This window comes from Pleurodeles waltl, chromosome 3_2 (genome assembly GCF_031143425.1).
Source record: "Pleurodeles waltl isolate 20211129_DDA chromosome 3_2, aPleWal1.hap1.20221129, whole genome shotgun sequence".
Classification (NCBI taxonomy): domain Eukaryota; kingdom Metazoa; phylum Chordata; class Amphibia; order Caudata; family Salamandridae; genus Pleurodeles; species Pleurodeles waltl.
Genome location: NC_090441.1, coordinates 93,542,092 through 93,565,247, shown reverse-complemented (window position 1 = coordinate 93,565,247; position 23,156 = coordinate 93,542,092). Strand labels below are relative to the sequence as shown.

The window sequence follows — 23,156 nt, the reverse complement described above, 5'->3', positions numbered from 1 at the left end:
ACCTGAAATCAAAGAAAAATCCTCAATTTCCCGAAGTAGAGACGGAACCGTGAGCTCAGGATTTGAGCAATATAAAAGTATATCATCTGCATACGCCGTTAATTTTAAATGGTTCTCGCCATACTGGAAACCTTCAATTTTAATGTTATTTCTAATACTGGATAGAAAGGGCTCTAGAGTTAGAATAAATAGGAGTGGAGCGAGAGGACACCCCTGACGTACACCTCGGCGTAATACAAAATATCTAGACAATTTCCCATTTACAGATATCGATGCCATTGGGGATTGATAAAGCAAAGATAAATGAAATGAAATTAGGCCCTAAACCATGCCAAGCTAAAGCTTTTAATAGAAAAGACCAGTCTAACCTGTCAAACGCTTTCTCAACATCTATGGAAATTGCCGCTAAAGAGTATGACAGAGCGGGAGCTTTGCTGAGTACATTAAAGAATATTCTAGAATTGTCAGAAGCAAGTCTACCTTTAACAAAACACGTTTGTTCCTTACTTATCAGCGCAGGTAAAAGGGTATCAAGATGTAGGACTAATAATTTAGCAAAGATTTTATAAGCTGTATTGAGAAGAGAGATTGGTCTATAATTTTTACAGAAAGTATGATCCTTACCCTCCTTTGGAATTAGTCAAATCGAAGCTTCCTGAAATGTTCTCCCTGTACAACCAGAACCCATGAAGAATTGAAAAAGCTGAAAAAGTTTGGGAAGTAACATATCAGAAAAATGTAAAAAACAATCCACTGTAAATCCATCCGGACCAGGAGTTTTACCTTTGTTTTTTTTTTTTAAGAGATTGAAGAGCTTTAAACATTTCTAACGAAGTAATATCTGCTTCAAGTGAAGTAGCATCAACCAGCAATGACCCTTTTTAGAAGGAAAATGTTGCTTTACTGCATGTCATGGCAGATAAATACTGCAGGTCTCCTGTGCCTGTGAGTGATCTCTCTTACTGAGTGATGGAGCAAGTGGGGCTGAAAGGGAAGTTTGATCCTTGGTCAACTGATTCGGTCAAGAAACCTCTGATAGGAATCTATGGTCTTTATGTCAGGATAGCTACCAATGTGAGCTTGAGCAAAGAGGAAAATTGGTCTATTGAGCATAGGAAAAGTAGGAAAATGCGCCCAAAGCCCAGACAGCAGGCCTCCAGTTGCCCAGAATTCCAAATGGGGCTTGTAACAGAGTTTCGGCCCCACTCTGAATTACATGGTCTATAGTAACACTGCGCATCGGTCATGTTTCTTCTCAAGATTTCGGCGGTTGAAAGCATTTAGCAGACAAAATGTTGGGTAGGAAACTGTGGGGTAAAATGTGAAATTTCTTATTCCCTTGTTAATTTCTCCTTATTCATTGCCTGGTTTTAACCCATAGCAACCATTATTTTTTCACCTTCGAAGTTAACAAGACACCCATTATCAATAATGCCAGGGGTGTGGAATTAACACCCGCCGTGCTGGGGCACTCATAAGGAAACCGTATGTTGGGCAAGAGACATATCATCATGGGTAGAGCCTTACCCTAAAATACACATTTTAAAAGCAGTAGTCCGGTCCCCCAGTGACTCAGTGTTGGTCTCTCCACAGTGTCTGTGTCAGGAGCCCTTTATGTATGTATTTTCTCCATACCCTTTAAAGTGTTCAGCTCGAGCAACTCATCCTCTCCCTCCAAAACATCAGGGGTCAGTGGATACAAAGTGGATCATTGACACACCTGAAGACTGACGATGCTGTAGTGGTCAGCTCCAAACAAAACGCTCATATTTAAAAGCATAGACCTTATGTACATAGCCTTCTTGATATGGCAAACCATGCAATTTCCAAAATCACAAATTTGGTTGTGACTGCAAAAGGACTTTTCTTTATGTACATAAGCTATTTGTATGTATTGGGAAATCAAAGGACTTTTGGAATCCTTTCCCAATCCAAAACAGGAGGGGGCATGAAAACGGGATCGCTCCCACCTCCCATTTCCGATTCTGAAAAAAATGTATCAATGATTTATGGGAGCAGTTGTGGGTGCAAGCTATTGATGAGTTACAGACCCCCAAAGTTGGGGTAGTAAAAAATGTGCCCCTTAAGGAAAAAAGCAGTACTGATTTCTATAATGAACACAGCCTGCTTTAAAAAAAAAAGTTTTCCACTTTGAAATACAGACATAGGGATGGTGACCATTATCCCTGTGACTGCAGCGAATCACAAGGGATTACAGATTGCAATCTTCCGAATTAATATTACGTTGGCCCGGGGAAAGACCAAAATCCTATGGGTCAAGAATTTACCTTTGATTCTTTTCTCCATTAATCTTATAATAGATTTGAGTATCTCCTGGTTGGTGCTCCCAAAATAAGCAAACCTGTAAACTTAGTAATTGAGCTGATCTGTACCTTGACAGGACAATCCCAAAAGGTACATTTTAGGACTTAATTATAGAATTAGTGAACGGTCAGTCAAGCAGAAAGAGTTACTGATGGTTTATGTAATGTTTCCAGAGGTAATACTGTCCACAAAATAATTTGAATTCTTTTGTGGGATTCCATGAAAGCTTATGTTAGGCGTACCATGATTGGTTTTGCTACTAAACTAAATAAAACCAGTTAAAAATATTCATCCAACTAGAGAGAAAAAATTATCATTTAGAAAGTTAGCATATGACGTCTAATCACTATACCACTCATGATGAATTTAAAAATCTAAACTGTGAATTAGCAAACTGTAAATCAGGTTATTTAATAGGAGAGCAAAGGCTAAGTTACATTGTGAAGTGAAGGTAGCTTTAGGATTACTGGCTAAATTGTTTAAAAACACAAAATACAAGATCTCACATTAACACTGTCAAAAGGGACGAGGGGCAGTCACAACTGACAATACAAGTCCTGTAAATTCATAAAGATTTCTACAAAGAAATATGTACATGTAATTTGATTGAAAAGGAAAATTCACACAAGAGTATTTAAGTAAATTAAATCTTCCTAAACATCTCCAGAACAAAATTAATTTAAAATATCCCACTGTCTGAAAAGGAAATTACTCTGACCTTTCCCCAACTTCCAGATGAAAAGTTGCCATGTCCTGACAGCTTACCTAATGCATTGTACAAGACCTTTCAAACAGTTCTGGTACTAAGAACGTGTCTCTTTATTCTCTCTTTATGAAATAAGAAATAAGGTGTGGTTACAGGTATAGCAACGGAGGCATTTAGAGTTCTGATACACAAGAAAGTCAAACATCTCTCAAAGCCTGCAACTTATTGCCCTATCTCATTAAATTCTGAAACAAAACGGTATGCAACAATTCTGGATAACTGCTTAAAGTACTTACTTCATTGATTACTTTGGCCCTCATTATGTACATGGCAGTGCTGACCACGCTGCCGGTGGTGGCAGGAATTACCGCCAACGGCATGGCGGTTCAGACCACCATATAATGAAAAGAGTAGTGAACTGGCTGCAAAGCAGGCAGTTCACTACTACTCACTGCCAGGCCAGATTCAACCGCTGGGCCGATGGTAGGCACTTTCGACCTGGCGGTGGATGCTAGACCGGCGGTGGGATAATGTTCCCATTTCCACCAGGGATTTCCTGGCGGGACACCCCGCCAGTTAATCCCTGGCAGAAAGCATACGAGTGACAGGAATTCTCCTTCCTGTCACCTGTATGTGACATGCCAGCCCCCCCTTGCCACAACCCACACCTGACCCTCCCCAAGTCCTTAGACCCGCCCCCAACCACCCACCACCAGAACCCCGAAAATCGACCTCTCCATCCATCCTTCCTCCTATCTCCCTGTAGGCCCTCACGAACCCCCTTCACCATCCGCCCCCCCCTACAGGTCCCCCCCCCCAAACCTCCCACATACATATTTACCCATATTCCGACATACGCACACGCAGACACACATCCCCCATTCACAAACACCCCACCCATGTACGTACTCACTCACACACACACCCACACCCTTCCCCCCTTCCCTCTCAGGCAGCACTTACCTGTTCCGTGGCGCTGCTCCGGGATGGCACAGGCTCCTAGGATGCTGCTCCGCCGGCATTGCCACACCTCCATACACCGCCACACATATGACTGCATCATTATAGGCGTGGTGATGTCTGGACTGGCGTGGCATTGAGGGTAGAGCAGCATCCACCCCGCCACCGACCGCCAGCATGGCGGCCCTCAACGCCATCAATGGCGGTGAGGCTCCAGGCATCAGAATATGGCAGGATGCCTGCCGCCGCCACTGGCGGTCTTCCGTCGACCGTCAGCATGGTCGGCGGCAGGCTATCCCGCCATGTTCATAATGAGGGCCTATGTCACAGATGGGATTCCTCAAAGCCAATCATTAAAGCAACAACATTAGGCTATTCAACCACATGATTAACTTTGCAGAAAAACTGCCCCATGTGATCAGGATTTTGCACTAGACCAGCGGGCCCATGCGAGGGGGTTGACACTGTCAGTTGCACTGAATGGGCTTGGCACGGTCTCCACGGTAGAGCCCAACTGGACTACCTATATTCACCAGGCCTTCTACTCACTGATATCCCAACACTGACCACCCCACCAGAGATGCATCTGCCAAATGTCAGCTGCACAGGCTGGGCCTGGAGACTTCGGACCCCTTGAACAAATTCATATCTCTGCTGGACCTGCAGGCCCGCTCCCCATGCACCCCGCTAGACGTACTACAGACTGTGCAGCACAGAGCACATTTCCCTGTGAACCAGCACCCCTGCCAGTTTTAGACTGAGTGCTGGGCAATTTCTCCCCCAGACGACTCATCACCTGCCTGTACTTTAACATGCAAGACAAGGCCCCTCTGTGCTCACAGCCAAAGCACTGCTCAAATGGCAGACAGACCTAGGCAATGACGTAACTGAAGAAAAAGTGAGGTATTGTTTCTCCCAAACTAGCATGTTGTTGCCCAACTACAGATTGAGGATAATATAAGTAAAGTTTCTCCACAGCACCTATAGCCTACCCGCGAGCCAACAAAGAATGGGCCTAGTCCTAAAGGCGTAATATGAGCGTTGCAGTGCTGCACGAGTTGATGTCTTGCACCCACCTTACTTAGAGATGCGCTAGAATAGCTGGCTATTGGGTACAATTCTCAATTGTAAAGACTCGATGATAGAAATTCCCATGCCAGAACTATGCTCACGACCCTGTTAGGGATATTCCAGCTGGCATCAGCTGCCTGATGGCAATGCTGCTACTTCTTATGAAGAGAAAGGTAGCAATGCATATGGGAAGGTGCATAATCCCCAAACCTGGTGGCTGGCTCAGGGACGCAACATATTGCAAGAAAGACTTGAATACCACTGGGCGCTGATGATGGTGAAATCTCACCCCAAAGACATTTGGAGCCCCCCTCAGCTCCTGGCGCTTCGGGTGGACAGTGATACCCTCTTTCCAACGTCATCATAAATACTGTCATACCTATATGGACACTCTGAATATGGTATTTAACAACTTGTACTTGGGTGTTAGCATATTACTTATATATCACAAAATTACTGCATGTGATGAGAGGCTTCCATTGTAACCACGGATCTTTCAAAGGGTACCCAGAGCTTTGGAATTACAAAACTTAACAAAGAGAAACAAAAAAAAACTTTGCAGAGAAATGTGTTATTCCCTGTGGCCAAACATCTGAGCAACCCTAATACACTGATCCCAACAATGCTAATTTAGACAACTCTTTTCCTCGTTGCACCACTGCGCTCTGTCACACAATACAGTGTTCTTCAAGTCGAATGAGCTGGATTAATATTCCTTTGAGTTGAGAGAAGATATAAACAATGCTGCAAGTTCCCCATTACTCCTGCTAATGAAGGAGGTTAGAAACTCTGCTGAAAGCAAGGCTTTAAAGGATGAGAACACGTTTAAAGAACAAAGATTGGCACCCAATCCTATCCACTTCCTACTTATGTAGATTATATTATTCTCTTAGTCTCAGAGGAGGAACCTTCGATTTCAGCCACACTGCAGATTATCAATGATTACATTCTTGTTTTGAGTTATAAACTGAACATGAACTAAATGAAATGCATGCTGCACAAAATACACTGCACTAAAGATATGAGTGGCGACTGGGAAGTGATATGCCATAAAGGCCTTCTAAAGTATTTGAGCTTATCACTGATTGAAAACTTCACAAAAGGCACATCTATTAGGAATGTGGCCATAACATTAGAGAAGATCTCTGATACTGGCCTCCTACAAATCTCTCATGGTGGTGTTGGGTCGAAGCAAACAAAATTATTTTAACACCCATCATAATTATGTAATCACAGTGTCATCACAGGGACCACTTAGCAACTTCATCAAATCTATGGATACCTAAAAAAAAATCAATTTGTTTGACTAGAAAGCAGTGAATTGTGTAAGCAAACTTTAGGTTGAACAGGGACCAATGTGAGCTGACAATAACCAGCTTATTGCGATTATCAGACTGCTTTTCTAGTGGCTAAATGGATCTAGTGCTTTATTGACTCTACATTTGGGCCCACCTTCCCTTTATGGTTAGTAAATTAAAAAGCACTGTTCAAAATTGGACACAGTACAAGCAATCCTTATATTAGACAAGAAAGCTAACATTTGGTTTGAGGATAGTATTGGTTCCTTATGGAACAATATTAAAGCAAAAAATGAAACTCATCCTCCAAATTGAGTGTTTAGGAACGACTTCTTAGGGTGCTTAGACTTCAGGATCTAATTTCATCCTTTATCATCTGCAGAACTGCATCACTGATTCAGACTTGTAAACATCGAGTTTTTACAACTTCATCAAACTAAGGGGGTCATTCTGACCCTGGCGGTACGGCGGTAGCACCGCCAACAGGCTGGCGGTGCACCGCCGGGCATTCTGACTGCGGCGGTACAGCCGCGGCCAGAAGCGGAAAGCCGGCGGTGTACCGCCGACTTTCCGCTGCCCATGGGAATCCACCATGGGGATTCTGGCACCCCATATCGCCATCCAGTTCCTGGCGGTTCACCCGCCAGGAACAGGATGGCGGTATGGGGTGTCGTGGGGCCCCTGGGGGCCCCTGCAGTGCCCATGCCAATGGCATGGGCACTGCAGGGGCCCCCGTAAGAGGGCCCCACAAAGAATTTCAGTGTCTGCTTTGCAGACACTGAAATTCGCGACGGGTGCAACTGCACCCATCGCACCTTCCCACTCCGCCGGCTCCATTCTGAGTCGGCTTCCTCGTGGGAAGGGTGTTTCCCGCTGGGCTGGCGGGCGGCCTTTTGGCGGTCGCCCGCCAGCCCCGTGGGAAACCCAGAATGACCGCCGCGGTCTTTTGACCGCGGTACGGTCTTCTGGCGGTTCCCGCTTGGCGGGCGGCTCCCGCCGACCGCCAAGCTTAGAATCAGGGCCTAAGTGTCTTGTTGAGTATCAAATTGATGCAGTCAGTGCCTAGTATACTGAAGTCTTTATAGCCCTTAATTGGAAAAGGCATGGCAGCATCCGTTTACAAAATTGTGAATGAGCCTAATCCCCCCTTGTTAATTAAAACAAAGAGGCTGGTTACAAAACATGGAAAATCCCAAGACTATAATATTTTAATGAAAAAACATACACTGATCTTTTTAATTATTTACTTCCTAAATTTAAAATATCCTCCTCAACAGCCTAATGTAGATGTTGTTCATTCACAGAGCACCATGTATACCTAATAGAAAAAAAAAAGTATGAGAAATGTTAATAATGTCACCTACTGGCATTCTAAGCACATGTGCAGATCTTTGCTCCAGACGTTGGACCAATGTTCCAAAATCAGACCTTTTTGAAAGAAGATTGAAAGAAAGCTCAGCAATATTTTCAGGGTTAATTTCACCATAAAGCCAGACTGGGTGAGCTTAGGAGTATTCAAGGTGCCCCTGAAGGATATGACTGACAATATAGACATTTGGTTTCACTTTATACTTGGAGTGGTGCTTAAAATGATGTCGGGTCATTGGAAAAGGGAAACCCGGCTCTCATGCCATGCATGGGCGTCCTACACTATTAGGTGTGAATCAGACATGATAGCTAACTGAATCTCACATTTGAATTAAAGGAGACAATTTGTCTGATAAATTTGTCCATAAACTACAACACGTGAAAGCCCCTTGATTCCAGAATTCATTGCTTCTCCTTTCAGTTATGCTACATCTCAGGAAATACATTTGATGGTAACCCTCCTTAAGTGGTTCCCAAACTTGTGTGATAGGGTGAAGCTGTTTTAATATATTTTAATAATGTGTCTTTTGTGATTTGGGTGGTGTTCTGTTCTTTCTTCTTCCACTCTTGACTTCTGGTTTTTCCCTTTGCTTTATTCTTGTTTTAATTACTGCCCAGGTATACCCTGAGACAGTGACCCTTAGCATGAAGCATAGTCCATTAGTATGAGACAGATGCAACGTCACCTCTAGAATCTATACAGAATTTCCACAACTCCAAGATAACATCTAACGTAAATCACATTATATTGAATAGAAACTATCCTCTCAGGTTCCTTATACAATAAATTAAGATGTAGTTATATGGCTGCATTTTTATTAACAATTATTGTACAGCAAAGGACGTGAGCCATTTTAATACTTGTAGCTAAGCTTGTCTGCCATTACAACTTGTTTCATTGACAAGGCAAGGAATAGCAAACAATTCTTTCATGTATACTTTCTTTATGCTTTAATATTCATTGCAGGATGGTCCCTTAAATTTCGTTTGGCATTCACTTTTCTTTCTAAAAAAAACCAAACCTTGAAATAAAACAAGAAAATGTAGAACAGGACAATCCAAATAGTCAAAATATTTGCCAAATATGGAAACTACCAGAGTCAGCTATGGCAAGTACATGAGCATAGTATTTGAAGTTAAAACTGTTAAATTATTACATGTGAAGGTGTAAACTTCATCAACTCACATGCATCTCTCAGCCCTAAATTGTGTTTTAAGATTATTTTCAACAATTTTAAAGGTTCGAAATGTACTTTCAAATTTGCCCATCGGTTGAATTTGCAGAAATTCTACTTGAAAGATTTGAAACTTTTGAAATTTTACTATTTGTAGAGATTGAGGATCTTTATCCTAGTAGGTATACATTTTTGGTTTACTAGTCATCTTTCTTACTATAATGTTTCTGCCAGCTTGAACTCCTTTGACTCTCCACCCCCTTTCTTCTTGTAGATCACCTCCGATCTGGTTAACATCAATTTGCTGATAAAAATTAGATGCTCTTCTCCAATATCGTCCATACATTGGTATGAGCAGAATCATGAGAATTCCATGAACTTCGCCTACCTTGTCTCCTTCTCGCTGAGAGTTACTTGTTCTGTGAGGTAGTCAAAGAGTTCGCCTCTCTTCATTCTGCAGGAATATAGGAAACAAGCATTAGGTACACTTCGCTATGCAGGACTTCTGGAAGTTACAGAAGATAGGAAGAGAGGAATTCATGGAGTTCAGGTAATATCAACAACAGTAGATAGTGGACTACGGACACATGAACACATAAGAAAGAAGATTTTTGATTACACAGGTAGAGATTTGACCCTTTCACTTCTCCCCCCCCATGACTCATCCGCCACTGATCTGCCCTCTGCTCTGTCATGTGCGTTCCTCCTAAAATGCAGATAATTTGCTTTCCTTCATTAACAAAATTCACGTCACTAGCTCTCCCCATTTTTTTTATCTAACCCTCTCACCAGTGGCCAGGAATCGCAGAGTGCACTTAAATTACCGAATGAAATGTCCCCTTAATCACTTACTCAACATTTTCACGCTTAAGCCTCGCTACCCTTTCATCTCAACCAAGACTCGGATCAAAATTGTGATCCTACACAAACATAACTACAGCAATAGCCTCTCCATCAACCCCCATGCCATTCTTTGGTCAGTGACAAAGTCACCAACTTCATCGCAAGTGCCATGTTCAAGTTATCCTAACCCATTCACACCTCTCAAAGCCTTTACCAGGTAGATCAATAGACAGAATAAAACAGGGCCTTGATCAAGGTTCACACCCATCAATACTGCAACTATCCCCTGGGCCTATCAATCCAGACACTCTTAGCCACTCAAACTCTTGCACTCCTCACTTCATTTAAAATCCTCATCTCTCTTGTTGCCCCTGTAATGGAACAGTCTCCTCTTAGATCCAACAGAACTGTAAGAGTCACCTTGTGGCCTAAGAAGATGCAACACACTGAGCACTGCTATTATATCCATATCTCACCTCAGACCTCACACCTATATCTTGATATTATTTTCATGTCTATTATATGGGCTTTCACCCCTCATTATCTCCTAATAAATCTATCACTGCCAATGCAGTACTTTTGTACCAATTTGTTCTTAAATAATATGAAGCATTTCTTGTAGAGTAACAGTACTCTTGGTAACTAATGGAAATACAGGTCTGTTGTGAGGTTACCTTAGCTATTATACAGGCATGTTATTTTAGCTTAGATCTGCAGCTTCTGCCCTTTTACTCCGAGACATGGATTTTTGTTTGTCTTATTATTTTAGCAAAAGCTTTTATTTAGATGAGATGTTTTTATTATTTTATCAGCTTGTCATTTCACACAGAATTCTGTTATTCCTCTCTGTGCACTGCATTTTCATTCTGTGCTTCCTTCAAGGCTAAACGTTATAAATTACGAGTCATTGTTGGCACAAAGCATTCAACATGTCCCCAATTCTCATATACAGAAATATATGTGCTGTCTCGTCAGGGCGCTTTTCTCAAAACACCAGATGTATTATTATAAAACACCTCACTGCCCCCTACACAATAGAGGGGAATTCCAACCAGTTGCCATTGTATGATGCATGTCACCTTTGCAGTTTCTGCTGAGGCCTGACGCCTTCTCTCCCTCCATGGGTGAGGACTCAGTAGACCAACACACCTCTTCACTACCTACAGACACAGGTATGGGGGATGAGTTTCCTGGGGGGGAGGAAGGGGGGCTGATGGGCAGATTAGGGCTTACACTGCCATACTCTTATATAGAATCTTAGTAGTGCAGCTAGGGATTCTAGAACCATTGTTGTGACAGCATGGTGGGACATTTTCTATGTTTCACCTTCTTGGTGACTGCCTTTCTTTCATTATGTTTCATAATCCTTATAATCACAATACATGCCTTTTAACATAGAATGCAGTTGATTCAATAAAACGTATTGAATCTAATCATGCTTCTGTTTTGCCTTTGTATGTGTGAGACACATATGACTGAGAGAAAGGGGTAAGATCTACCCCACCACGATTTCCCTGAGCAATCTAGATGTCATGCAAAGGGCTAACACAAATCACCTTTTCACTCTCGGTTACTGGTGAGGTGCTGCAAGCTGACCGGAAGGGTTAGACCAACAGCTGTCACACATCAAAGGATCAGAGTCAGTCCCCAGCGATCAGTGGTGCTGCCACCCAAATCCAGCAGTCTTGTTACTATAACAGGGGTCTCTATGACAGGTGTAGCTCTGTACACCCAGGAGTACATCTGTAGGCTCGAGCATGTATAGCCCCATATGGTTGATGCAATCTTTTTTGTGAAGATGTACCTCCATCTGCAAGAGTATAAATTTCCTAAGGTGGTCTCACTTCTCTGTTGTTTCTTACTTTTAAGGGGAGTGGGATTGTGTCAGGACTCTGAAACATCTCAGACTTCGAGTCACTCACAGAGTTGGAATAGCACAGACAGTACGGCAGACAGGGCAGTGGAGGCCGATTCATGCAAACTCTAGATTGTACAACACAATACTGATCAACATCTTCACTTCCCAGTTAGGCCGAACACTTCAATGGTGTTAGCAGGAGAGTCCGTATTTAAACCCTCTTCAAGATGTAGCATACACCTGGCAACGTGTTGGTTAGCTTTTGTTCACATCCATTTATCTGTCCTCGCACCTTTGTTGTTTTCTATCTTTATGAATCACAGTAGTTAGAGATTCCCTTTTGCTTGTTACCTTGTGTTTTCTTGCTTATTGTTTTAATACTCAGCATTCAACATGTCCATTTTCTGGTGTTCTAGAGTAACCATCTTGTATCCTAGTCTGATGTGAGCTTATTACAGCTCTTTCTGCCATTATGATGGGTAAGCCTGATTCTATCGACCTCCATAGCACTTTAGTCTCAGCACTTTATCATACTGCATGTCACTAAGTGGTGTAATCTTCTTACCTAACCGCCTGTCCAAAATCCCATCAAGTTTAGGAGGTTCCCTTGTAGAAGTCTTTGGAAGACTCCACTGTTGAAATAAATTCACTTACAGGACAAACCCAGTCCTTGATTTCTCTTAACCTTTTCCACTGCTTTCCCTCCCCTGTTCCTCTGTCAGGTGTGTCAGCTACCAGAAACGTCAATGCAGGGATTTAGTGACATCAGGTGTTTTCATCACATCTGATTGGTTGAAACCTGAGTTTGCCAGGCTTTGGGCCCATCTGAAAACCCACATGAGACAATGGCACAAGCCATCAATAAGATCAAGGATAAGTTAGATACAGCCCAGGAGCAACAGGATTTTCTGTTAACACCTATAAACCACATAACCACTGTACAAACTGTCTCCACGAGTCTCACTAGAACCACCAACAAAAACAGAATGCATGCCACTCAACATACACTGTACAAAAGATATGTTTGGCAACTGGGGACTAGTATGGCAGAAAAGCTGTCTAAAGAATTTGGGGTTATCACTAATGAAAAACATCAAAAACACTATCTATGAATGGTCATGACATTAGAGAAGTTATCTGACATTACTCAAAATCTTTCTCTAAATATCTTTCATGGTGAGGATGTGTGGAAGCAAACAAAACTATGTTAGCAACAATCAATAATTATGCATTTACAATGTTACCACAATGACTACTTAACAACATCAAATCTTACAAAATCCTAAGTCAAATGTGATGGAAGGAACTTTCCAGGTGATTTATAGATTATAGACCCTTGACCAGGTCTGCCCAACACAGGAGGGAAAGACAAAAGATCTAGGAGGTCAAACTTAATTTGTTCCACATATCAAGCTAGGATGGCCATTAAAAAAACAAGTCTGTTAAGAGATTTGGGGTGTACTATATTTTATGACCAAGTAGCCCTACTTTGCAGTACACTCACAAATACCATCTTGGGACCAGTCAGGTATATTTACTCAACCTTAAACTCAACCCTGGGTAGCTGTGGCTGCGAGCAGGAAGGCTTAGCAAAGGAACAATGTGTAAAGAATTTAATAACACCAAACAGAATAAGAAAGTTGCAGAACATGAAAGAAACAAGATAAGAGGTTAGAAAAAAAGATTAGATAAGTATAAATCTTTAGAGACCTTGTTCATAAAAATCCATAGGATTGTTCTGAGGTTTTGATTTTTAAAGGAATACATAACTTTAGCATCAACCGCAAACAAGCATCGGTCAACAAAAACTTTAGAAACTTATGAGATGTTTGGAAATGTTAGTTCAGCAACACTGGCCCGAGTTGGGCAACCAATTCCGGCAGGACAGAGGTCAAGGGAGCCAGAGAGTTTGCATTGGACAGTTTCCTGGCCACCAGAGTATTTTTGAGTAAGATAAAAAATTTACAGGATGACCGCCATAGATGATAATGGAGTGATCCCGAAGCTGAGGGATGCAGGCTCAAAGATGCTCAAGGATGCTCCTGATGCTGTGCGGTACATGGGGTGAAATCAAGTCGAGCCCTTGGTCAACCAGTGAGCCGAGGCAACTCTAGCCATAAATTTCATTAAGTCCTCTTTGCAGGGTTCCAAGGGCTGCCGATTCACGTCTTGCGCATTTGCAATACAGCGGTCATGGTGCAAATCTTTGGTGGAGGTGGGTTTGCCTCTCAGGTGACTAATCCGGTCACAACCAACACTCACGGGTCCTGAAGGCAAAGGTGCACCTTTTGGCTATCTCCGACTTGTCCTTGGGGGGTGCCCGGTGTCCGGTAGCAGCAAGACTTCTGCGGTGGCTACCAGAGATGAGACTTGGGATCCTTCAGCTTTAATGTCTCCAGTGCTGTTCTGCAGGGGAGGGGGAAGGGGAAGAGGTGCAGCTGACTGACCCTTGCAGTCTGTTTCAGGCTGGGTTCCGGAGATCAGCATTTTCCCGAACTAGGTACACAGAACAGGGTCCAAACTCGGTTAGCCAAAAGTGCAGCAGGTGCAGTTGCTCCAGCATTGAAGCCTCTCTTTGTGTGCTTCCAATGGGTGCAGAGTGATCTCCTTCTTGTCCTCTTTCCAGATCCAGCGAATACAGAAGGTCAACAGGCCAGGGGTGCCTTATTTATCCCAGGAGCAGACCAGGTGGTCACTAGCGAATGGGCTACTGGGCCCCCTCCTACCTATTGATGAACTTCCTGTGTTGTGTGGCATCTGGCTATCCCAGAATGCCACATTCTTGCCCCCTCCAAGATGGCACGACCCTTCCTTGGTCTTGAGGAGCATGGCAGCCCTACAGGTGTGGCTACCAGGGGACAACAAGCCCACAATAAAACCGGTTTGCGGGTGAGTGTCCCCCTCTGGTCCTTTCTCCATGCTGTCTACAGGGACAAAAGGAATCCTGCTCAGGGGTGTTAAGCCAAACGGCCAAATAAAGGTGGCTTTCCCCTTTGAAGCATGCCTCCAGGCTATTCCCCAGAGTGGACATCCTGGCAGAGTAGCCAGCACCTCGTTGCTGCAGGACTGCATTTTCCTCTGGGCCTGGGAGTCATTCACACATCTCCTCAGGTGGTCAGAAAGCTGTCTGTGTGTGTGCCTATGTGAGCCCGCTGGCTGAGCACAGCACAGAGTGGTTGCTTTTCTAAAAGTGGTCAGGCAATAGCGACATCAGTTGTGATCTGAGCATCAGATCGTGTTTAATGTCATGATAAGTTTGATAACCCAAATGACCCAGTTTGGCAGTCCCAGTGAAAAGTTAGTAGGTGGGGTGTCACCCAGCAACCCTGTGTTAGCCAATGGGGATACCAACTTTAACCACAGCAAAACAATAATTTGGAAGTGTTGCTGTTGAGACATGTCAATATATAGATAAATATATATCCCCCACTTAACAGAATACAGCTCCCTGCCGTAGGCTCCATAGGCCTTCCTTACGGGAGACTTACATATAATGTTAAAAGACAGGGTTACTTTGCCATTGGTTTAAAAGGCAAAGTCGGACTCACAGTGAAAACATAGTCCTTCCAGTCTGCATTACACACACACACATGCATTACACATTTTTTTTAAAAAGGTACTTACCCACGGGCTCCGCGTCCTCCTCTGTGTTCTTCTGCTTTCCAATAGTGGAAGAGCTCCCCTAACCAATCCAGACAATGCTGTTAACCAGCATGAGAGAAGCACCTGGATGGGATGGAGCATCATGGCTGGATGCTCCTTCAGGCCGTGGAGTTGTGTGTCTGGTCTCCACCCAGCTGTCTTAAGACAGCTGAGTGGAGAGCTGACATGCACACTTTGGAGCATCCAGTCCAGGCACTGCTCCAGTCCTCAGCTGCCAGAAGCAGAGGCAGTCCTCTGCCTCCGGAGGAGGAGGCAGTCCTCTGCTGCCAGCAGCAGAGAACACATTCCCAGCATGCGTGGAAAAAATAAAATGACAATTAAACTGTTTCATTGAAATTATATGTTTCCTGCATGGCTTACAGTGGGCGGGGGTATGATGCTCCCCTGCCCTACAGAAGAAACCGCCGCTGCCAATGAGACCATTATGAAATGGTACATCCACCAGAGTATGCTTCGATTCACATGCCTTTGTAGAATTTCTCTAGTGTTACTTATTTTCTGTGGAGACTACACATTCTGTAACCCTCTCATACTCTGCGCTAGTGGTGCAGCTGAGATTTGGCTGTTACCTTTTGCGTCACAATGATGATCTATATGGGACAAGTCTTATTATATTATGTGAAGCCCTCACAAGCTAACTGTAAAGTGGTGCACTGAAAATTCATTTTGAGGTATGTGGTCTAGCCATACTAATCTAGAAATAATCTTTTATTTTGATTTCATACGTTTTCTTATGATGTTAAGAAATGGTTTACATTGAAACGATAATGAATTTCTCTATAAAAGTGTTTCAAATGTCATATGCTAATGTTGAAATTTGTAGTTCCCCATTATACGTATTGAAATATATTAACAAGTTATTTCACTTTGCAATTTACTGTAACATTAATATTAACAAGATTTATTAATGATGAATTTAGAATTATAGTGTTTGTATGTATTTTACTTAACACGAATAAAGTGTGCCATTTTAATTCTACTAGCTTTAGTTTAGCCATATTAATTTGCTAGGCCCCAGACGTTCAGAATGTGAGAAAGCTGTTTTCTTTGATAATGTGTCATTTCTTTACAGATGTTATTCCCATAAAATGTTACTTTGGAAATAGATGTGCTATTAATTTACACATATAGAGCTTGAGACAGTAATCTTGAAACCGGTACACTGAGAGACTAAGAACATGGACATTATATTTGTTGGAAAGTTGTACAAGAAAGCAAAGATGGGTGCCTTCCCATGATGGTATTGGGAATTTTTCCCGATGCAGCAGATGCATGTTGCATGATGTGCTGTAATTAGACAATTAAGCCTTCCGATCCATGTGGTATGGTGAAGGGACCATCGTTCACTTTGGGCTTTAATTTACCGTTCCCCAGCTGGAATTAGAGAAGAGATCTTTCACACTTTGCGAGGTACAGACCTCTTTGCCCCTCACCTTCCTAATGCTTGCTGAGAGAAAAATGATGAGAATTACTTTATAAAGGAATTAATAGGTATGTGAAGTTGCACACTATTCATCGTTAAGTATTCCCCATCCACTTCCCCCTTTCCGTTCCAGTCCCTTGGTACATTTCAGTGAAGTGCGACTTATAATGTTGAGGATTCTGTGACAAGCCCAAACTGTCATGGTGAGACTGGATGCTTCATTTTACCTGTACTCTTAACTTATAATAAAAAAGAAGCATTTACCTACCTTATGGCTTCATCTCTTCAAAGACTTAGATCTCTTGACCGAGTTTCTGAAATGCTAACACCTTCCCTTTTAACTTACTTCTTGCCAACTTTAGTTAGCTTAATTTTGGCCCAGATATCGTTTTTTCCAAAACATTTTGGGGGTCATTACGACCTCGGCGGTCTTTTCAAAAGACCGCCGAGGCCGTGGGAGACAGAATACCGCCATTGCCGGCGGTATTTCTGTCTCCGTTTTTATGACATTTCCGCTGGGCCAGCGGACGGTAACAGTGTTACCGTCCGCTGGCCCAGCGGAAATGTCACATCAACATTGCAGCCGGCTCGTAATAGAGCCGGCGGCAATGCTGATGTGCAGCGGGTGCAGTAGCACCCGTCGCGCATTTCACTGCCCGAAATTCGCATGGGCAGTGCAGGGATCCCCAGGGGCACCCCAAGCCCCCTTACCGCCGGCCTTTCCGTGGCGGTGTGTACCGCCATGGACAGGTCGGCGGTCGGGGACTCATAATCCCCAGGGCAGCGGTGCTGGCACCGCTGCCCTGGGGATTATGACCGCCAGGCGGAATCCTGGCGGGAAAGTGGAGGGGCCGGCAGTATGACCGTGGCAATTCCGCCACGGTCATAATTGCTGGCGGAACACCGACAGCCTGTTGGCGGTTTTACCGCCAACATACCGCCGGCCGCCAGGGTCGTAATGACCCCCTTTGTCCTTTATTTCTTTTTGTCTCCATGTTTTGTAGTCCAGCATATGTTGGTTAATGGCTTGCCACTTGCCTGGATTTCCTCTGCTTAATCGATTAACTTAGGTGATTTTAGATTGCTTTCATGCTTAGAAGAGTTGGACAGCATTTGTTTGCTGAGCACCAGATTCTACTCTTATTGTTCTGGATATCCTTGAGTGTTTAATATGTTTTATGCTACTCAAGCTTCGATTGTTCCAATGTCTAGGACATCAATGGTAATTTTGTATCTTTATAGTCTTGTACTGAGAATCATTTACATCAACTTAATAACTTTATTTCTGACTTTGGTTTTCCTTGTGTGGCCAAATTGGTCATACTGTCAATTTAACTGTTGATTGAATTGAGATATTAATTTCCTCTTACCCCTTAGCTAGGGTGAAAAGATTTGTCGATGGTTTAGGGCATACTTGAAATGCTCCAGCAATAGTGAACTATAACAGTGGTTTGATCAAAGCTGCTACTCTCTGACTCTAACACAGCTTCTATGTCTGGTGACAGTTTCTTTTCCTGGAACCTAAGAGTTTCATCTTGTTTGCTACAGGTAAACTGATCTCTCAGATATTTTGAGCCGGGGTCAGTAACTCCTTATGTGTAGGGTCATGATCTTAAGCTGGTTCTTGGCAGGCATAAAGATCTAATTTAAAACTCAGCCACAGCAAGTTGAGCCATCCTATTTGGCACTAAGGCACCTTTCTAATTATTCTCAAACTCTTATAAACAAAGATGGATCATTTGAAGGTTGTAAGATGTAGGTTCATTTAGCTTAGTTACAAGTTACAGGTAACCCCCCCCACCAGGAGCGGCATCCTTTCTGCTCAGCCCACTCTCACCAACTGACCATTCACACCGATCAGGCACTCATCAGCATTCCATGACACCATACACACACCCATCCACAATCACACCCACGCTCACTCACACACACTGACTGAGCAGTAGAGAACTGGTAACTAAGGAGAGAATGCATAGCAACAATTCAAGTCACAACACATCTCCTCTCCTTTGAGAAAACAACATGATGTTAATACAGGGATGTGGAATTCCTATCGCCCCACACATCTTGTTTGGGGTCAAGGTCAACAAGTTTTTATGTTTACTTTGTCCTTGGGACAAGTAGGCCCAACCCTCTGCAGCACAAACCCTTTGTCTGCCTGTTTACAGAGAGTGGAACTCTCTGCAGTTGAGGTAATGTGTTTCCAAAAGACAATGCTGTTCGAACTTGTATTTATGGTTCATTATTTGAAAGCCTTCATTATTAGGGTGAGTGCTGTAAATAAATGTTTTAAGGTCACACTTCACTACTGACCTTGGTTCCAGTACAAAGAAAAAAAAACGTGTATACACATGTTTGAAAAGTTTAGGCTACGAGGCTAAGTATAATGCTCCCAGAATGCTCTCTGATTAGATGCAAATGAAGTGTCATTTAGTAAAATGTGTTGGTGCATGCTAGTATTTCCCAAAAATATTTCTAATGGAAAATCAGTGTAACCATTTTCAACACGATTATGTGAAGCATGAAAATAAACAAACACTGACAAAGCCAACTGATCTGACATATTTTTATAAGTCTTTTAGTTTAATCAATGCGTTTCTTGTTTTGACACGGCTTTCGTAACACTTTATTGTTGTGGGAGCTATCAGGCCCTCAACACTGTAACAAACACTGGCAAAAAAAACCCAAAAAGTTTTTGAACTCTAAAAGCACACGTTGCCACCAGTGGCATAACAAAGGCCCCACAGCCGCCCTCCAGGGGACCCCTTCAGCACCTGGCCTGAGTGAGCCTGGAGAGTGGGCTCCTCCATGTTCTTTGCAAAGGGGCACCTTCCAGTTTCGTTACGTCACTGATTGCCACTGTAGTTCCTGACACTGAACAAAACTACTTTGTGTGCCAATATGCTCCTTGTGGAAGAGCAGAATGCGATCGCTCACAGTAAAGCCAGCCGAAAGAGAGAGAAATAGAAGTTTAATAAAAACAAAATGTCTTTGTTAACACCAGACCTAATTAGGGCCCAAGACCCACATGTAGGTAGCTTTTTGCATGTCGCAAACAGCGACTTTTGCTGTTTCCGGCGTGCAAAAAGCACATTGCGATGCACAAACCCAGTTTTACGATTCAGTAACCTGGTTACCGAATCGCAAAATGGGTTTGTGACTCGCAATTAGGAAGGGGTGTTCCCTTCCGAATTGCGACTCGCAGTGCAATGTAGGATTGTTTTGTGACCGCGAACGCGGACGCAAACCAATCGCAGTTTGCACCCATTTCAAATGGGTGCTAACACTTTCCCTAAAGGGAAGGGGTCCCCAGGGGACCCCTTCCCCATTGTGAATGTCACTGTAAACATTTTTGCAGAGCAGGCAGTGGTCCTGCGGACCACTGCCTGCTCTGAAAAAATGAAACGAAAACGTTTCATTTTTCGTTTTTGTAATGCATCTCGTTTTCCTTTAAGGACGACTGCATTACAAAAAAACTGCTTTATTGAAAAGCAGTCACAGACATGGAGGTCTGCTGTCTCCAGCACGCCACCATCCCTGTGAGGGCCGCCATTCGCAAGGGGGTCGCAAATTGCGACCCACCTCATGATTATTCATGATGTGGGCATTTGCGAAGCCCTTGCGAATCACAGATGGTGTCAGGGACACCATCCTACATTCGGATTTGCGACTCGCAAATTGCGAGTCACTCTGACTCGCAATTTGCGGGTCGCAAATCTGAACCTACCGACATGTGGCCCCAAATTCTTAAAGAAAGTCACAAAAGTGCACCCATGGTATATGTCGTACCCCTATAAAATATTTGTGAACTGTATTTTAGCATGGGTAAATACGATGTGTAGATTTGCTCATGTGAAAATCTATTGAGCATTTGCAAGTTCATTTTCCCTCCAGCCACTTTCTTCCCAACCCTGGAAGAAGTTCTAATTCTGCCATTGTCAGGAGTAAATGTCCAACCTTTCTTATTATGGGAAAATATTAGAGAGAAGCTGGTGAAAATCTTTAAAACATGCAGGTTAGTATGTTTGCAGACTCAAAGGCATTCCAGCCCTGGAACTATTGCTCCAGCCCCAGTATGCAGATCTGCAGAAAGGTGGCAAAATAAGGAAATTGCTACAGTAGGGATTGAAACTGCAAGTATTCAAGCTCTACTAAGGTAGTAGCCCTGGCATAACCAGAGAGGCTATTATCAGAGCTCAAATAATATCGTCCTTTAACATAAAAACCAATTTATTTTAGTACAAATTCAAACTGAATGAAATCAGTAAATAAAAAGATGTAAATAAATGATAAACAGTCCTAAAATATAAAATACAGCGTTAAACATATAATGCAATCTAATAAATACAGAATTCAGCACGCAATCTGTAAAGGATGATCTTTGACTTTATAATGCCTTATTTGTAATGTCAAAATCAAACGTATTCAGATAATCCATCATAAATTTTTTATTTATTAATTTGTCTTGATGATCTTTATCCATATAGAACTAGCCAACTCGTTTCATCCTACTGGACTTCATCAGGGCTTTTTGAAAATAGGCGTCTTCTAATTGCACCCATGATACGATGTTTGTAGCAACTGTCAAAATTGACACAGTTCACAAAAGACATGCGCAAAGTTCCTGGTGTGCACGCAATGTAGTGGTTGCCCTTGATGCTCTGCATCGTAATAATCAACTTGCAAACAAGCGCTCACTCAGGGTTCTAGCCTTTCATTCATGAGCACTCCGCATCCACGTTCTTGAACATAGCAAAGCAAGACACAAGAAAACAATGCTTGTCAACCTAACAATAATGTAATGCAGTCTACGTTCAAGTCTTCAAACTGCCGTGTCAGGGATTACACGCTCTAGAAGTGTCCATAACAATGCACATCAGCCTCGCAGGTCCTGCGAACATCTCTTACAGCCCTCGCTCCCCGGTGACAGAAGCAGCAGAACAGCAGCCTTGCGGACAGTTCAAATGCCACATAGAATCCTCGGACTTCAACAGTAAGGGGACACGCGTTCCCTTAAAGTATTAGATTATGCGCTCCCCACCCTTCATAGGTCTGAGAACGCTTTAGATGACAGCACAAAATGCAGGTCCCAATAAATCAGACAATGCAGCGGCCCACCAGTCTTGTGCAGTTCAACAGCCTTATGTCCTTAACACCTGGCACATTGTTACCACTTTGAAATTCAGGGTGACTCTCCCCACGATGCACCCGTCAGCCGCATCTCATGGGGGGGTCAAGCTTCCACAAGGGTTGAATTGCCCTTTCATTCCCATTAAACATTACTGGTTCACTTAAATTAAACATTGACAGTTAACTCCAAGTTCAGTCCAATTAAACTCTGCCCATTCACTTAGATGCTGCCAGTTCACGAAAACAACTGATGAAACGCCTAGACCTTCTGTGGCAGTGGGCTGTCAGATGTCCATGAGAGCGCATTTCACTTACCATAGAGCTTCAATACCTTTTTCTCTTAATTTTCCTCTTAGTTTCATCTGTGGGTTCAGCTTCTGTTGAATTTCCTTCCAAGAGTAGATTCTTTCTCGTCGTCACCAGTGATGTAAATAAAGATGGATCCTTTGTAGGTTGTAAGATGTAGGTTTCTTCAGCTTAGTTACAACTTACAGGTGACGTCCCACCAAGAGCAGCATCCTTGCTGCTCAGCCCGCTCTCACCAACTGACCATTCACACCAACCAGACACTCATCAACATCCCGTGACCACACACACACTGGCTGAGAAGCAGCGAACTGGTAACTAAGGAAAGAATGCATAGCAACAATTCAAGTCACAACACCAACTTCGCATGGTAAAGAAACAGCTTTAAGGATTCACATTTTGTGTTTAGCACAAATCACAAATTCTTTGTTGTGTTGCTAATTCTGTAAAGTGCCAACATGGAACTCAAAGCTGTGCAGCACTGTGGACTGTCTTGACCGTGTGTTTCCAACAGAGCTCAGGGTTTCCGTGCAGACCAGAGTCTGAACTGCAGAGGATAGTTGTACTTTATCTGTACATTTACGTAAAATTTCAGAAAAACTACATGAAATTACAAAGAATTGTTTCAAAATGCAAAACTGGCATCTGGCACTATATTTAAGTGCCAAGACTGCCCATGCATTCCACACTAGATAAATATTGCAAAAAACACAAACGCCACAAATAGCAGTTGCTGGTGCTCTGGCCATTCCTGTTATTCCCATGCACTTGTCTGCTAAAGTTTTGCTGTGACTGGAAAATGATTATGCAATCTTTCTTTAAGTTCATCGTATGAACATAGTAAGTGCATAATGGCACAGAGGTTCATCAAATGTGTTTAAAAACAGTGTTGCAGCCTCACTACTATTTCTAACTCATTGGGTTTGACTGTCACTGTATGGTGCCCACATCCTTCCCATTACACCTCCCCTCCACATGACCCTCAGCATCCCCGGCACTTTCTCTGTACTGGTGCATGACACACCGGTGC

The 23,156-nt window shown here is 43.1% G+C and overlaps 1 protein-coding gene across 2 annotated transcripts in view; it reads right to left on the bottom strand.

The window, feature by feature from the left end:
• PHKG1 (phosphorylase kinase catalytic subunit gamma 1) overlaps positions 1-23,156 on the bottom strand; it is a 198,656-nt gene that overhangs the window by 36,927 nt on the left and 138,573 nt on the right. For both annotated transcript variants that reach the window (XM_069226886.1, XM_069226887.1), the window contains exon 5: positions 9,292-9,357. In XM_069226886.1, coding sequence (XP_069082987.1) covers positions 9,292-9,357 — 66 coding nt within the window. The remainder of the gene's footprint in view (positions 1-9,291; positions 9,358-23,156) is intronic.